At 36.9% G+C, this 18,642-nt stretch overlaps 1 protein-coding gene across 2 annotated transcripts in view; it reads right to left on the bottom strand.

The window, feature by feature from the left end:
• The window catches only part of PDS5A (PDS5 cohesin associated factor A), a 77,790-nt gene that overhangs the window by 38,766 nt on the left and 20,382 nt on the right, over positions 1–18,642 (bottom strand). For both annotated transcript variants that reach the window (XM_059844962.1, XM_059844963.1), the window contains exons 3-8: positions 7,814–8,017; positions 7,314–7,400; positions 6,432–6,529; positions 5,819–5,945; positions 2,433–2,513; positions 840–980 (exon numbers count right to left, since the gene is read on the bottom strand). In XM_059844962.1, coding sequence (XP_059700945.1) covers positions 840–980; positions 2,433–2,513; positions 5,819–5,945; positions 6,432–6,529; positions 7,314–7,400; positions 7,814–8,017 — 738 coding nt within the window. The remainder of the gene's footprint in view (positions 1–839; positions 981–2,432; positions 2,514–5,818; positions 5,946–6,431; positions 6,530–7,313; positions 7,401–7,813; positions 8,018–18,642) is intronic.

The following is an 18,642-nucleotide window of genomic DNA, read 5'->3' as shown; positions in this document are numbered from 1 at the left end:
AAAGAACCTTCTTTTTCAGCAATAAAAACCCATACACAATACTCTAATATACATCTGACAATACAAACAACTAATGATCTGTTTTAAAACATTTTAAGACTATTTTATGTGTGTGGAAAAGACACCAATTAAGATGTTATAAACACACGTGCTCTAATGAAAGCCACATGTAATTTCACCAAATACCTATTTTTTGGTTACTTTTGTTTGTTAAAATCATAGCCTACATGTACAAACGCAAAATTATTTCTCTTGTCCACTTACAATCTCAGGAAAGACAAACGGCTTTTTAATTAAAACCCCCACAGACTTCCAAATCAGGAGAAATTATGTATCTTCAAGGATTCAGATCAGTCAGCTAACTTATTAGCTGACAATAACAAATCTGATAAAATATTAGGAAATACTTCCCCTATTATTAAAGCATTATTTTATAAAAGAAAATTCTGCAAATCAATACTGAAGCTAACACATTTGCATTTCATAAGATAAGCCAACCACAGCCTAATTACTTTATAAATTTTGGGTGCAATCCAAAGATTAAGTACATAAAGCTTTTGCATTAGACTGCATTAATTTATCATTATAATGATTATATATATTTTGTGTGCATAATACATGTTTGCAAGCACAATAAGCACATAATTGCATACTAATTTCCAATATCCTTTCTTTAATATTATATTTGCCTTCAAAATAAAGCAATAAATAGAGAATTTTTATTCCCCTAGTAGAACACTTATTAAATCTACAGTTCTGCACTCTTAATAAACCAAAACTTTTTAACAAAACATTAAACAAAAATTTTTCTGATTGTCCAAAGCTTCACTGTAACCCACCTTCAGCTTGAACTCCAGCTGTGGCATGACAGACAGCAGTAAGTGAGGATCTATGGCAAAAAGCTCTTGTATCAAGTCAAACACATGTTCTGATAAGTCACTTACTGAAGACTTTCCCAGTACCAGAACCTGGTTAAAAAACTAAAACACAAACAATATTACATAGTATATTTTCTTTCATTAATGCAAACATTATTTTAAAAAAAATTTTTAATGTAGTATCATTAATGGTTTTATACTAATGGAAGGCATTCAAAGCACAATTTCTTTATTACATCAAAGCATTTCACCCTTACAATTTTGGTTCAAGCAAATTACAAACTTCCTTCCCAGTTCAGTTTTATTAACTCTATCAAGAGAGTTTAATACATGACAATCTGGTAATTTCAAATCTCAGTAACTATCTCCCAAGCAAAATTAACAAGTAATAAAATAATTGTTAACTTAAAATGCATATTCATCCAGTATAACATTGACCAAAAAAAATCAGCGCTTTTAAAAATTTTTCTTATAATTGAAACCCAATCCAACTGAAGATCATCAAATGCTAAAAACACAGGTTCTCTGCTTCAAATCCATTTTAAAGAATGCCAGATATCTTTATGCTACGTCTTGCAATATTTGATGGCTAATGTATCAAGGTCATTAGTGATCTAACAGAAACAAACCAAAGTAGTCTAAATTATGATTTATTTATTTTTTGATTCATATAAAGTATATTAAAATTTAATACTTCCTTTTAGATATTGTGGGTTAGTATTATTTAAGTAGTGCGAATGCAATCGCAAAAAAAACTATTACACACTTGAAAAAGAAAGTAAGGAGAATAGTATTAACTCAACTCAAAGGTTACTTTATTACTATCCTGTTTTCACATATGACTAATTACAAAGCTTAAAAAAACCAGGGGAATGTGGTAACTGTTAGACTCCATGAGTTTTTAAATACGTATTGATTAATCTTTTATGAATCTGCCTAATTCCCTTTTATATTACTCTGAATTTTATTAATTCTATTGGTTTCAGCACCAAGGAAAGGCAACAGAATGGATCAGAACACATTCATCAAAGATTGCAGCAGCTGTATTAATATGCAGAACATACAACACTTATATTCAACAAGAAGGAATTGTAATTTGAAGGAAGCCTTGTAAAAAGCATAGTTCTTTTACTCTTTATGACTACAAGTCATAGCAAGTTTAGGAGGGGAAAGAAAATCTAGCAAAGAGCCGGTAGGTTGAAATGCTTCATTCTAAAGCTTGGTATGAAATAAGGTTGCCTGGTTGCTGGACATATGAACTATTAATAATTCCTTTTGTTGTAACAGGATTTTTGGTGGTCACCTATTTTCACAGCCTAGATTTAGGCTTAACATTAGACAGAGTTGGATAAAAATTAAGTTCCTCTTTGCTTATACTGTTAAGTGTGTGGAATACTCCACACACTTAACAACCAACAATATCCTACTTGGAAAATTGTAGTAGCTTCTATAAGCAATATTTAAAAGAATAAAAATGCCCATCAAGTCTCCAATAAACAAAGACAGTAAAAAGAATACTTATTACTTGCAGGTAACACAGATTAATTTACATACATTGGCAATACATGGTTCAATGGTCTGGACGGTCCTTTTCAACAGGACTTTCGCAAGATCAAACGCTTGTTTGTTAAGGTTCTGCAATACAGAAAATATAATAAAATTTTATAGAGTTTTCACACACAGTAACAGATTTTGAAGAAACATTATCATACCTCCATACTCTAAAAATTAATGTGCACCAAATCTGGCACTGAAAAATGAATTAATTTAAATTAATATTTAAATGTGGTTTTGCCTGCCCCTCACATACTCATTAAAGATACACTGTCACAAGTTCAGCCTTGTCTGGAAAGTAAAACTGTGCACTGACTTATCCACAGACTGTATCATATGCTCTGAGACAGCCCACAATGAGACTACAGAAAGCACCTACACTTGGGCAGTTAGCAGTTAACTTTCCAAGTAAGCATTTGACTGTAACATGACAAAACTGAACATTGACATATTGCTCTTAACAAGAGAAAGAATGTAACTGCATATCTGAAAAATTCAACTGTCCAAGTCTGTACAAATCCCATATGCAGTATCTCATATCATCTAAGGATTAATGCAGCTTGGACGGGAAAAATAATAGATATGGATGAGCTGACTGCCCTGAAAACTACAAATCACTGCAGACAAAATGCAGGTAAAGCCTAGGGATGACTGATTCTTAGAAATATGTATTTGGCAAATCTACACTGAGGACAACTCCCTCATGTTCTTCTAACTAATGAGATAACAAAGACAGTTCACCAACAGTGAAGAGAAACAAGGTGGCCAAAGGCTCAAACAAGTATCTCTTAGTGACCAAAGCACTGAACTGATGACTCATTATAGAAGACAGACGTTATTTGTATGAATTCTTCTCAAAAAATATCCCAATACTTTCTTCCCAAACACAACCATGATTAAACCCCTGTTGACTGGTATGCAGGTCTTAAACTAAAGGACTGTGAATCTCAAACTTTAAACCACATTTTTTATGTATTTATTCTATGTGCTTCTTCCACACAACCAAACCAACAACCTGAATACAAACACAAACATAGAACACCACAATACTGAAGAACCAAACACCAAAACAGCCTAGAAAGTAATACATTATTTAATAAAATAAATAATTAACTATTTCAACTATTAGGAGAAAAGAAACCCTGTCTGGATAACCCATGCTGTAGAACATGCAGAAGAAAATACAGACTTTTAACACATGAAAATGTTTTTAAGGAATAACTTACGTAAGACTGGGAAGAAAAATATTCACTAAATAGCACTACTTTTAAAGTTAATAAAAAGAACTACAGTTTGAGGCCACAGGTCAAAATGTAAGCAAAATGTGACATGCTACTGCTACTGAAAATCTGAATGTACTAGATGAGAGTCACATGAGCACACAAAGAGAACAATGTACACCACACCATCAAGAATGGGCACACAAATTAATATAATCTAGATTCAAAGGTAGACTGTATATCATGTCTAATTTAAAAAAACTCCTCAGACTGCATTATCCAAACCACATAATTTCAGCTTTTTTACAAGGACAAACTTCCACCAAGTCTTGCCAGACTGATATTTTTCTTATGTCATAGCACAGAATGACTGGTAATTTGACTGCTTTGCACAGACCTAGAAGTATTACTATTGTATACATTCTACAAGAAAATCAACCATGCTCTTAAGGCCATAGTGCTTCTGATTTACACATCTAAAGACAAGCAATGTAATCTCAGAATTTTCTTGCAGATCTGTTCATGAAAGGAGAACATAGTTACAACAGTCAAACTCCTGTAGGCAGATCAGATAGAAGAACTTTCTGGTTGTTTTTTTTTTCTTTTTTTTGAACTACCATGGTAAAGCAGTCATTTAAGTGCTGTTGTTACAGGAAACAAAGAACATAACATAGACTGACATTCTGACCAAATTACAATACTGAGCACTGCCTACAGGACATTTTTTGCTCAGTCATGACCAAGAGCAGGTAAGAGTGGCACTGGTCCTCTAAGTGATACTAAATATGCATTACAACCCAATATTTACACCAAGTTTGTCTCCCTCTTTATCAGAGCCTTGCTTGAGAATTTTCTTCATTAAGCAAAACTATAACAATGTTAGTGTCAAAGGATCATATTAACTTTTACTTTGCCTAAATCAAGTAGTCACAACATAATGTTCAGTTGTACAAGGTTTTACTGGGCCTTTGTACTCTCAGAGCAATGCCCATCATTGTTAACAGCATCACCTCAGAGCACCACCCTCTACTTCCATTCCTTGTATCTACTTGCCTATAATTCATTAGAAGCAACTCACAAAGAACAGTGTATTTTCACAAGGACTCTTGTTATAAGAGGCTCTCTGTGTTAGCAGTTTCAGTAAGACATTATCTCATTGCTGTCAATAAAAATGATTTGATAGAATGGCATTCCTGTCTCATGATTATGACAGAAGGAATGCAAACTCATCTCAGGCAACAGATACTTTTATAAGCTTCATGAGATTTCACAGGTAAATGACAATGGCCATACTAGTACTGATTTAATTATGTAGTCATGGATGGATGTGCCTTAATTTTTGTAATTATTTTAACAAATGAGCAAACAGAAACACATACTTGATAATCAGAGTGCAGTTCATCTCCTATTACTAATAACTGAAATTCACAGTACTCCATACTATTTTTGATAAGTACAAGTGTTTTAGCAAGGGAATTTTCTGGTCAGTGTAAGGCATCGCCAGCCTGCACCTCATTTTCCTTTATTTTATAGCTAAAGGAGTTGTGTTTATTCACTCTTTAACTTTATTAAGGCATTACAGTGAAGGTACTTTAAAAGCTCAAGTGCAAACCCAGTGATTCCCTCATCAAGGAACATACAATTCCTCTGGGAAGGGGAGTGTGTGCATGTTCTGTGTCACTTTGTTCCTTACAAGTGAATTAAATTAAGAAAGACAATGGAAGGGGTGTGAAGCACAACTAGGAAGGTGCAGCAAAGTCTGACTGGCAAGCTGGGGAGAACAGCGAGACACCACAGAAGTCTTGGGAATATCTTTTCCCTGCCCCCGTTCTTTGAAATCCAAAAATATTTAATATCTTCTCTATTAAAAAAAACCCCAGCATATCCCAAAAGGGAAACAACCAACTACTGCAATCCTCAAGATATGTTTTCCTATTATATTTGCTTGAAAACACTTTATTTATGCTTCAGTGAGATGCCACAATCTCTCTGTGACAAATAATCTAGACGCAGCTAATCAACAGCACCAGGTAATCCCCAAATAAACGTGAGAAAATAAAACAGTCACAATAGCTAACGTATATAAAGAGATAAACAAGATGCAAAAGGCAGCAAAAATTATTGTTATTGTAACAGTATACTATGATAATATTTTACTTGGCAGACCTTGTGTGCAGGAATGAGGTTAATCAAAATTGAGTCCAGCAGCTCCTGAGTTACTCCATCGCCTTCCATGATGATAGAACTCATCAAATCCAGCATATGCATTTGTACCTTCTGGTTGTGGCTATTGCTAAGATCATAAAGAATATTTTCAATATTAAATTCTCAGACTCTGACAAATACTAACAGTACAATCAAGAAACATCATCAAATGTTGACCAGTTTGCTCTCCCTTACACTCTTCACATCTCAAAACTATTTTATGTGCCTTTCTTCTCTCATAGAAAGGTTCAAAAATCTAGAACGACCTAGTTCTGCTTTAAGACAATAAAAATAAAAAAAGGACAGTAACAACCAATACGAAAACGTAGATAAACTAACAGGAATGAAATATACTGCTGTAACATGGACAACAAATTTTAAAACATCTACTTTCAGACACACACCCTCCATAATGTCAGCAGTTCACACTCATTTGTTTTCCTGGTAGCTCCTCATTTAGGGAAATAAATATGTCTGAATAGAAGTCTTTATCTGTAGACTATGCCATGATTCAATCTACCCCCAAACCTGATGATATTTTGACAGTTAATATAATGGAAATTATTCAACTTACTTGATAACTGAAAAAAGAGTCCTAAAAAGCTGAATAAAAATGTCATTGCAATCTTCCAACTCAAAGCAGATGTTGTAAGATTTGACCCAAGCTAAATTCTAAAACAAAAATTAGGATATTTAGGCTAGTACAATTTCACATTAAGTAATATTAACATAATCATGTCAGCTATGTTTTTTTTCTATTTAAGGAAAAATAATATACAATAGATGTAAGGGCTTTGGGGAAAGAGACTGGATACTTGCTTTGCATATAAAGAGCTCCTAACACAGAGGGGCTTTGCAAGACATATCCAGAAAAAACTAAAACCAGAATGATCTGATTTCTTAAGTATGAAAGCTGATTGACAGAACTTGTTAATATAATAAGATCTTATTTTTTCTTCATGCTATGAAACAATACAATTTTAAACATGCTTTAAACATCAAATATCTTGTTTACAAAAGAGATACTATTTCTAAAAGCACACTGAACCCCACCACTCAGTTCTTGTCAAGAGTATGGTTTTGCAATGTTTTTAAAGCAAAAATCTTACATTCCTCCTCCCATCACCAATACAGGCACATTTGCATTTTAATCAGCATTTGAGATTTTCTCTCTTGATAAAAATCCCCAATGCACAGAATTTTAAGATAAAGGCTAAATTTTAATAAATACCAATTGTTTTAACATGTCCTCAACTACAGATTGACAAACATATTAAACACAAACAGCACTATAAGTACTAAAATAAGCAATTCACTGAACTTGAATGAGACTGGTGTGATTTACAGAATAAAAGAAACTTGCCAGGCATACTGGCACATCAGGAGAACAAATGATTACACTTCTTAGGTTTACAGAGCTACTACCATCTACTGAAAGTTACAACTATTGTGTTACCTCTAACAAGTAAAAGTATCTGTTAAATTGAGGGCTCTTCGTGTCCTCCAAGCCTTTTAATTGTCTTGTAATAAACAAGAATATGTCCTGTCAAAAAACAAAGTTTACAAGCTTGATTCAGCAGAAGGTGAAAATACAATCCTTTAGTAGTGACATCTATCCACATTTTCAAACTCATAATGTGAGAACATCAAATTGTCTTTTTTAGGCACTGACAGAAAGCTATCACCAACACAGATACTGGCCATCTAGCATTCCTTTAAACACCTCTGGCCCTTAAGTATTACACTGACTTACAGGATTAAAGCAACTTCTCTTTAATAAAACTAAAAATCATATGGGAATAAAAACATTTTTCTGTTAATTTTGGGGTTTTTTTGTTGGGGGGAGACGGGACTGTTTGTTTGGGTTTGGTTTGGGTTTTTTTAAGGGGGCAGTTTATATTTTCTTCAGTAAGAATAAGGTAGGAGAAAAGCCTTTATCTTCTGAGGCATTTTTACCTTAAGTTTGTCATGGGAAGTATATGGAGCTTCAGGAGCATAGATACGAAAGATATCAGCCAAGCAACATGCTACAAGGAGGCGCACATCTTTATTGGGATTCCTGAGGAAGAATTCAGATGCAAGGTGCAAGGCTAATGGGAGATACTGCTGCTTCTCATCTTCTGAGTCCTGGTCCATATCCATGAAGGTTTTCACCACCATCTGAAAAACACACACAAAAAAAAACTGAGTTCATTCTGCTTTTATTCCTTATTACTAAACATGACTTTTTAAAAGGATGAAGTGCTATCAATACATATTCTTCTGCATAATGACAATTAGTCCTTGAATTTTTTTTGTTAGGACAAATATCAGAAAAAGGGAAGTGTTAACCTGATACTTAAAGGTTTATTGAACTCAATATTTTAGATTAAGACATGTTTAGATGTTGCAGTTCTGCTTACTTTGTCAATCTTGACCTGAAGTACAGCACAGAAACTGCTGTGCACAGATGAGGTTGGAGATGGCAGCATCTCTTCCTCAAAGCAGTCCCACTGCAATTCCAAGTGAGGATGGACCTCAGTATGAATGGTGCAAGGGGCTGTAAGCCATCTGGCCTAACACATGGCTACAGTTCAATGAAGCTGCTTTAGAGCTGTGCCAGGACTAGAGCAGCCTAAGAGGCCACTCTTAGCACTCTGCCTCTATTGAGGCACAGACTTCACAATGTACTTTACATATGCATAATCTTTCTATCTAGTTTAAACAAACGAGATACTGGATAATTTAATCCCTCAAGTAAAATAAGTTTTAACACTGCAGATCTCTTTCTGCATATTTAGAGCTGCATCTTTAGCCTTATAACATAATGTAATAAATTAACCACATGGTTTCCTTGTTTCTTCTAGCACAGCTAAGAACTACTAATTCCTATGACATGCCACCAAATTAGTTTATTTTTAATTATTATACAACCCCAGTTAATTGAAACTTCTCAACTTAATGATTTGGCAAAACTGAAAGTATGAATTTAGTTTGAAGAAATAAAAAGTTGCAGATTTTAATTTTAGAATAGTGTTAGTTAAAAGATGAGAATGACTTCTAGGATGTCAGAACAGGACCGGCGGATGTGCTAGAGACTCTTAGAATGACCTTAGTGAAATCACTCTTTGTGTTCCATTCCTCCATGTCACTTGAGCGTCCCTAGAGTTAAAAATGTGAAGGACAGTCACACTGTATACCAACAGGATTTGGTATGCCCACTGCAGAGACAGTATACGCAGTACACACAATGAAGAGATACCAGAGAGAACAAAGAATGATAAATCTTGATGGGTCAAATTCACCTCTAAAATAATAACACTAAAACACAAAAGAAGACTGAGCTCACACAGCTAATAAACACATCTCTTACTCTAACCAGAATTTTTTGGTTATGGTGTCTTTCAAATGATTCTAGGGTTGCTTCTCCATTATTAAGCACATCCATGCTTCCAACATGAAAGCACTGTGTTTCAGCTTTCTTTCCTTCCTGAATTTTGAAATACAGTTTTAAATTCAGATCTTATAAATTCAAATAAATGTTTGACAGCAACCTCTCCTACAGTACATTACTTAAAAATCCTCCTCCATTTCCAGAAATGTACAAGTATAATTTGCCACAAAGACTAAAAAGAGGAGATGAGAGAAGAGAAAAACCCTACACAACAATAAACAGGAAAAAAAAAAGAACTTTACATCTACAGCCCAGAAAAAATGTACCTTATTGGTCTGTTCCCTTAAAAACATTCTTAAGCTATGTTTTAAAGCCCTAGCTGAAAGCACAAAACCATTCTTCTACTGACAACTCAGGTCTGCCTGTTACAGGGCCATTTGCTGCTGTGTCCTGGGGTGCATCAGGCACAGCATCACCAGCTGGTCAAGGGAGGGGATGGTCCTGCTCTGCTCTGCACTGGGGTAGCCTCCCCTGGAGTCCTGGATATAGCTAGAAACTGATCTGTTAATAAAACTGAAAACCTAAAATAAACTCTATAGATACAAAAGGCTAAAGTCCAAATCATTTAATGTTCTGAATGTCCAAACTGGAAACCACTCATTATCATGCTAAGACAAAAAATATGATCAAATTGTAACAGGAACTCACTACTTTTTCAGACTACAGTAGCATTGTCTAACTGATGTCTGGCTACACAGTTGAAACTATCTTGAACACGAATACTCATTTATATAAAAAGCGTACAGACTTAGCAGCTTTCACAACAAAAAATCTGTTACTGTACTCTTTGCAAAAAGCAAGAGACAGAAAAACATTCTTTAATAATAATAATAATAATGTAACATCATCCATTCCTTTCCAAACAATTAAGCAGTCAATTTAAACACTAATTCTAGCAAACGTAAACAGAATACAGCTATGCACATTTATGATTAAATTCATTCTGCATCTCTTTTGATTGAATGCATTTTCAGTAATTTGTCACATACTGGTTCTTTAGTTAGCTTGAAAAAATAAAGTATTACAACTATTCTAGAAATTGACATTATTGCCACTTTTACCACAGTACCCTGAAATTCTAATTATCAGAGCAAAATTTTACTCTCCCAGGCTCTGCAAACCAGTAAGTGAAATGACAGGATTATAACACTGAAGCAATGCAAATGTCCTCATTCAAACTAGCAAGAACACCTAAATGAAGACTGCTAAAGTCACTCTCAGCATGTTAGGAACATACTGAAAACTGGAAAGTTAAAGCTTTCAGGAAGGTGTTCATCTGATTGTATCAACCATGCAGTGTGCAAGCAAGTCTAGGTTATCCTTTCACCCACTGGAGAGAAATACACAGACCCTGAGTTCAAGCACAGATGTCTATGATGACATCTACAGATGCTGGCTCAGTTTTGCCCAGGAACTCTGCAGCAGCCATAAAAGCAGCTCTGTGCGACTCAAGGCCTGAAACGAGGCGAGATGAACAATACCTGCAGCTTCTTGTGAGACTGTGAGCCTTTCAACTGCACTGAAACATACACGGAGGTTGCCAAAGGGCTGTTCACACACTGCCCACATCTCACATGCAGCTTACATGTGGCCTGCTTCCAAAGATGAAATCAGCATGGTAGCTTGCCCTGATGTGACTCAGCTGTGACTCTTGTGCAAGAGCTATGCCTCAGACAGGAATATTAACTTTTGCTGTTCCAATCTGTAGAATTTAGGAAAATGGTTTGTTGGATCAGGAAGCCCTTCTACTGCTGAAACATACTCATGATTCCAGCAATATAGGGGAGAGAGGTATATATACACACCATGAGAGGACAGCGTAATCAGTGTAGATACTGAAAAGACTCAAACCAGCAGTTGCAGAGAAGAAGAAGCAGGCAGATCTAGAAAAGCCTTGCTGCAGTTGGCAGGACAAACAAAAACCTCCCAGCCAGTCACAGCAGGGGGAAGGCGTGTACATGTCGGATTTGTTTTACTGTTCTTATACCAACTTATTCACAGGGCTCCAAAGCAGTAACATTTAACAACCCTTGGCTTGTAAAAAGACATGGGGAAAATACTCAGTATTTAAAAAATCCCCTTGCAATCACTGAAAGAAGAAATTCAACAATTTAGAGAATTTTGATACCATTTGTTGTAACTGGGATGATACTGTAAATTAACTTTAGTACTAGGATTAAATACAAAAGATATTTGAAAGTAAAACTTAACCAAATGGATGTGAACCCAAATGACACTTCAAGAGCTAGGACAATTCAAGGAGAGATGCCAAGAAAAGGCTGAAATCACACAGACCCAAATAATGCAACTGTCATCAGAGTGTTTTTACATCTTTCCTCACACAATTTAAGCAGCACTACAGGTGATTTTTTGCCATTACCTATTAACAATAAATTATATTTTTATCTCAGATCTCACAGTAAAACATAGCAAAATGTTTCAGACGTGTCTCTGAAAAAAATATTTCTATGTAGTGCAGATTTAGGACGAGAAGTTTTCATCAGCCTCAGATACAGTTCTATCTGTCAGCCAGAAGCATCAAACAAACATGGAAAAAAGACACGTTAAAGTGTGAAGAAAAAGAAAAGAAAAATACTCAAATCAGGAGGACCAGATGATTGTTATTTCAAAATCTTTAAATTCCTGACAAATGAAATCACAAATGTAGTACCACACATTTTGCTAGCTTTTTATTAAACAACAAACAAGCAAAATAATCTCAACCAACAAACTATATACAAACACCCCACCACCACCCTAAGCTAAAGCCTGAATAAGGGAGATACCAACTAAGCAGAAAGGACCAAATATTGATGTAGTAATCTAGAAATTACTTCTTGCCAATACATCCAGCAGGCTGACATCAACAGAATTTTATAATACAAACCGAACCTGGAACAGGTAAATAAACCCAGAAGTTGAAGAAAAACAGGGTAACACATAAAAAGCAAATTACTTTGATAACCCTCATCTCCTAACAGCTCATGCCTTTCATAAAGATAAGCAACATTTTACACAAAACTTAGTTTGAGTGTCAAGAACAGCATCACACTGAGCCACATGGAGGCTTGAAAGAGATGAAAATTTGGTGAATATTGTCTCCTTCGCCCCTTCCTAAAGTGATAAACTGAAAGAAACTTTTGGAACTGAATCTAATGTATGTAATGATTGGTAGAAAATGGTGTTACAACTGACCCTATTACCATAAAAAACTGTGGTATGAGAAGTAGGAATTGATAGTGCTGACACAGTTACAGAATGGTAATAAAGGATAGGATACTCTATGAGAAGTATAGAAATACCAAAAAATCACCATTGGTAAATCACCATATGCTTAATGCTTATATCCAAGACCTTATTAAGCTGCCTTATCTGCTGTAAACATAGAAGAGAAGAAAGATGGATATTTAGTAAGCAATTGTAAAGAATTTATGAGCCAACAGCAGGCCATGTACACAAAAACAATAAAAATGCAATTGCAGGATATAACAAAAGAAGGAAAGAAAAAAGAACAATACAACTCATGAAATGCTAAAAATACTAAATGCTGATTGGAAACACATTACTTAGTCCTGATCATCCTCACTAATTAAAAAAATTAAAAATTACACAGGTACAGAATGTATTTGCCAAAGGAGTCTCAAATGACTTTTCTTGTAAGGAGACATTTACCAGACTGTGCTAATTAAAAACAGCAGCTGAAAACCTCTCTTTGGGGCCAGTACTGTTTAATATCTTTATCAATGATCTGGACAAAGGGATTGGGTGCCAGGAAATTCACAGATGACACTGAGTTGGTTGGGAGTGTTGATCTTTTGGAGGACACAGAGGCTCTGAAGAAGGACCTGGACAGGACAAACTGGTGGGCCAAGGGCAATGCTACAAGGTTCAACAAGGCCCCCTGCCAGGTCCTGCACTTGGGTCACAACAGGCCCAGGCAGTGCTACAGGCTGGGGCAGAGTGGCTGGAAAGCTGCCCAGTGGAAAAGGAGCTGGGAGCACCGGCTGAGAGCTGCTGAACATGAGCCAGTGTGTGCCCAGGTGGCCAAGGAGGCCAATGGCATCCTGGCCTGTGTCAGCAACAGTGTGGCCAGCAGGACCAGGGCAGTGACTGTCCTGCTATACTTGGCACTGGTGAGGCCACACCCTGAATCCTGTTTCCAATTCTGGGCCTCTCAGTTCAGGCAAGACTTTTAAAGGGCTGGACCAAGACCAGAGAAGGACAATGCCCCATTTTCACTATAAATTCTTTAATCTATAGTCTCTGACAAGACATTTAACTGGCTTTGGATAACCTGCGGAAGGGAAAAAAGAAAATGAAAATGGACAAAAGATGATATAAAGCATATACGCTCTGAGGGGCAAAGACTATTTGCTTTCTTCTTAATACATCCTGCTCACAACCTGAAGCCAATGAACAGGGTTTCCAAATGTTATGACAAATGTATCATATGAGAGGCAAAGCTGATGCAGCAACATCTGGTAGCCACAGCAATACCCCCTGATTGGGCAAACAGTTTAACTGGCTATTCTTCCTCTGGGGACTGACCTATACCAGGCTTTTCTTTGGAATTCTGGCCAACTGACCAATCACAAGCAAAGAAGTCACAAATTGCTAATTCACCACTATTTTCTCCTTGTTGAAACAGCATCTTCTGTATTATTTTACTTACATCAAGCAAGTCAGACTATTTTCCAAGAACCGAGCTATTAAATTGATCTGACATGTGAAAAAGCAGAAAGACTGATTACTATCTGTAATAAAAACAGTACATGGAGCAGATAGTTCATGGATTGCTTGAAGTAACTTCCTTGATACACATTTTTAAGTAACTACAAAATTAATTTAAATATCACATAAACAGGACAAGAACTGTTACCAAATTGGGAGAGGGATTGTACAATTACCCAAATAATCAACACACAGCAGAATTCCAGTTCTGTTGTAAAGCAGTAAGATTCCTCATACTAACATGAATGGAACAGAAGGGGGGAAAACAAGGCAAATAAAATGAAAAAAAACTCAGATGCCTTGATTCAAAACACTTTTCATTGCACAAATTAGAATATGCTTTTTAAATTGTGCTTCAATATTTTGCTCTGCAAAAATCAGTCATGTATTGATAATCCAGCAGATTTGACATCTTGGTTACAGCAACTCTTATGGACTGCTACAAGGAGAAGTTCCAAGAAAGTATGCTTCCCAAGATTGCAGAAGCAAATAAAAAGCAAGTAAAACTCTGTCGTCCCTTCCCAACAGAAGATAATCCTAATGCTGTTAACATTGCACATAATAAATCTTGTACTCTTTGGCCACGAACAAGCCCATGGGAAAAATCAGATTCACGACGTGCAAAGAAAATACTACATGCCTTTTCTTATCACCACAACCTTGTCAAAATATATTTTGCTCGGAACTCAGTATTTTAGAAAATATCACTGATTTTAAATTTTTACTAAAGTAGGATTTGGAAGATTCAAAACCATTTTTGTAGATCCTCAGTTCCTTCACCACTACATGCAACAGTAATGTGCTTTTTCCTCCAAGTAAATGCACTTTAAACACAAGTTGTGTTTTACCAGGTACCACTATGCTTTGTATAAGAACAACCTCTAAGTTCATTTGCATTCACACTATTGCAACAATATGGAATCTTTATAATCTGTCATTTCTTTTGAAGTGATGACTATTTGAGTGATCACATGCAACTAAAATCACAGCAATCTGGAGACAGGTTTGAACTTTGTACTGCTAAGACTACTGGTTGGCAAACAGGTCTGAATTTCTGTCTGGTTTTGGCTTCATGTGACACAGAGAGGCCGTTTAACCACTTGCAGCCACCATCTCCTTCTCCCTTTCCTATTACTCACCCTGGCCTGCTCTGGCCATGCAGTGCCAGCACACTTGTTGAACAACTCCATGATTAAATTTAATTTACTGATGTGTCCAAAAAGTCTCTTGGGAAAAGGCCCAGATAGTTTTCTGACAGGCATAGTTAGATTCTAGACATATCTGATACATTCCAGAACCAGTAGCAAGAAGGTAGTTGGGCTTCAATGGCCAAGACCAGGAAGGGAAGAACTTAAGCCTTTCCAGTGCATAAACTCTTAACAACCAACCCAACAGAGGCCTAAGTTCTTAACCTTACTACTGGCAAGCTCAGGAAGCCTTAAATGGGCAGCTATAGATAGCCAAATTCAATTAGATCCCCCAAAAATTTACCTTTACTTCTATCTAGTAAAAACTGGCATAAGATGTGATCACTGATCATGTTAAAGGAAAGGTCTCAGAAATGTGTTGCTACAGTAATTTTCAGAACTTGTATCCAATGTATCAATGAACTTTTTCATTTAAATTTAATAATCTGTGTCCTGTGGTTTTATCATGACCTGAGACAGCAGAGGTTTCCCATTTACTTTCTCAGGCCACCACTTTCTTTGCCTTCTAGGTTCTTACTATTCTCAACATATCCTCATCTCATACCTTTGAAGGCAAAGGTTCACTACAACTTCAGTATTGCACAGAGTACAATTCCCACAGTATGCGAACGAGCATAGGCATTTGATTCATAGAAGGGAAGCATAAGACAGTATTCACTGTCTGGCTCCTTACCCAGCACTAAAATCCATAAGGTTTTTCAAAAGAAGCTGGTCACTCAAAGATTTCATTGAGCAGCCTCAACTTATGCATCAGAATTCCCTTATTTAGTCCTTTACAACTTCATGAAATCATAGGGGTTTTTTCTCTCATTATTCCTCATCATGCTTTAACCAACATTAAGCCTAAAAGCTCCCACTGGATCAACTCCACTCAAATTATCTGACTTAATACACATTTTCCTTGGCTGTGATGAACAAAACAAACTCACCTCTTCACTTTTCTCAAACAGCTAAAAGGTTTTCAAGTGTGCAAAGTACAACCTGACATTAGGTCATGGTATGGTTTGTCACCAACAAAAAATATTTCTTGGTACTTTTTATTTACAAGGAGCTTTGGATGCATGACAATACTTGGCTACTCAATCCAAGACCCTTTAAAGTTATTTTAATACAAGAAATATTGAGAAATATTATTAGTTTGTCTGTATCATATTGCAACCCCTAAGGTATTTTGTTATCCCAGTTCTAAACTGATTTTTCTAAGACACAAACTATAGCCACAATCAAATCACACATTTTAACAATGCATGTATATTCTTCCCAAATAGTGAAAAGAGTGCTCATATTTTATCAGCATATTATGTGTTCATACTCACACTACTCCCCCCATCTCTTACACATCTATGACTTAAGTGTGGTGTCACAGCACCAATTTTATTTTTGTAAGTGATTCAGTCCTCAGCAGTACCTAGTCTTTATTACTGGAAAGATTTGTAATGGTATTCTTTGCAATTTTCCTCCCAAAGACTAATAATTGTTTAAATACCCTAAGAAGATTCCTAAATTGACCTAAATTCTCAGAAACTTTGCTTCCACATACCTCGACACACAAAAAAAGGGTTTTGCAAAGGGACTAAAAAGAGCCTACTTTTAAAATGTTCTAATGATAATTCAAGACATCATCATTTAGAAGCATTTCCTTAAGAAGTCCTCCTCCCCTAGCTATAATGGCAAGTGTTTTACATGGCTGGGGCAAAACCAAAAAAATTCTTCGAACCCTACAGCGAAGGAGTTTCTATTTCCATATGAAGTTTTGCAAATACTTTAAGAACGGCCTCCAGATGTGAGAGAGAGGATTCTTCATAACCAGCTCAATGCTGTGTGCTAATTCATTTCCTCTTCCAAAGAAAAGGTGGTGCTAGACCAAAACAACGGCATTTGCATGTCTACTGTGAATTGACTGTAAGGATTCACTTTGAAGTGGTTATTTAAGATCAATTCTTACAACCCAATCACGCGTTAGGGTTTCACATTAAACATACATAAGAGCTATGCTGCCAACAATACTGATGTTGTAAAGACTCTATCCACATCTATTTCTACACTATGGTGCAGGTGCATCGCATGGTACATCCTACCCTCTCCTGTCAACCAAAAGCAGGACATATATACAGAGCTTTTTCCTGCTTGTGTTTTGTAGTAGATTGTTCCGGGATGGGTGCCAGACACCCACCAAAGCCTCTCTATCACTCTCCTCCACAGCTGGACAGGGGAGAGAAAATATAACAAAGGGCTCATGAGTTGAGATACAGACAAAGACAGATCACTCACCAAATACTGTCACAGGCAAAACAAGCTCAAATTAGAAATACCGTGTTTATTACTAACAAAATGATAAGTAAAACATTAAAAACACATTCCTTCCTATCCCTCCCTCTTTCCCACCTCTAACTCCTCCCCCAGCAGCAGAGAGAGACAGGGAATGGGGATTATGGTCAGTTTCTCACATGTTGCTAGTCCCACTGCTCAGGAGAGGAATTCCCCTGCTCCTGTCTCTCCCACAGGAGACAGTTCTCCAAAAACTCCTCCAGCAGGAGTCCATCTCACAGGCTACAGTTCTCCACAAACTGCTCCAAAACAGGTCACTCTTCCACAGGGTGCAGTCCTTCAAGAACAAGTTGTTCCAGCGTGGGTCCCCAAGGGCTCACAAGTCCTACCAGCAAACCTGATCTGGCATAGGCTCCTCTCTCCACGGGTCTGCAGATCCCTGCCAGGATCCTGCTCCAGACAGGCTTCCCACAGGGTCACAGCCTCCTCTCAGGCATCCCCCTGCTGCAGGTCCCCTCCACAGGCTGCAGGTGGATCTCAGCATCTCCATGGTCCGCTGCAGGGGCAGAGCTGCTTCACCATGGTCCCCTCCACAGGCTGCAGGAGAATCTCTGCCCTGCTGTGATCCTCCATGGGCTGCAGGGTCACAGCTGTTTCACCATGGTCTGCACGATAAGCTGCAGGGGAATCCTAGCTCCAGTGCCTGGAGCACATCCTCTGCTACCTTCCTCACTAACTTGGGTGTCTGCAGTTGTTCCTCTCACATATTCTCACCCCTCTCTTTCTCCGGCTTCCATCAAAGCAAATAACTACCTTTTTCTTAAATCTGTTATCACAGAGGCATTACCACCATTTCTATTTGGCCCAGCCTTGGCCAGCAGCACATCCATCTTTGGAGCCACCAGGGATTGGCTCTGCCAGACACAGAGGAAGCTTCTGGCAGCTTCTCACAAAGCCACCCCTATAGCCTGTCCCCACTATGAAAGGCTGGCCATACAAACCCAATACATACTTCAACACAAGCAATACGTGAGACCAAAAAAAAAAAAGTTTCTTGTAGGAAAAGAGTTTTTCTTTCAGCAATCTTGTAAACTGTGGTGAGCTGAGTATCTCCGAAAGCAGAAAATTATGTGAATTATTTGTAT

The sequence above is a fragment of the Haemorhous mexicanus genome, chromosome 4 (assembly GCF_027477595.1).
Source record: "Haemorhous mexicanus isolate bHaeMex1 chromosome 4, bHaeMex1.pri, whole genome shotgun sequence".
In the NCBI taxonomy this organism is placed as follows: domain Eukaryota; kingdom Metazoa; phylum Chordata; class Aves; order Passeriformes; family Fringillidae; genus Haemorhous; species Haemorhous mexicanus.
This window is presented reverse-complemented; position numbering and strand designations above follow the sequence as displayed.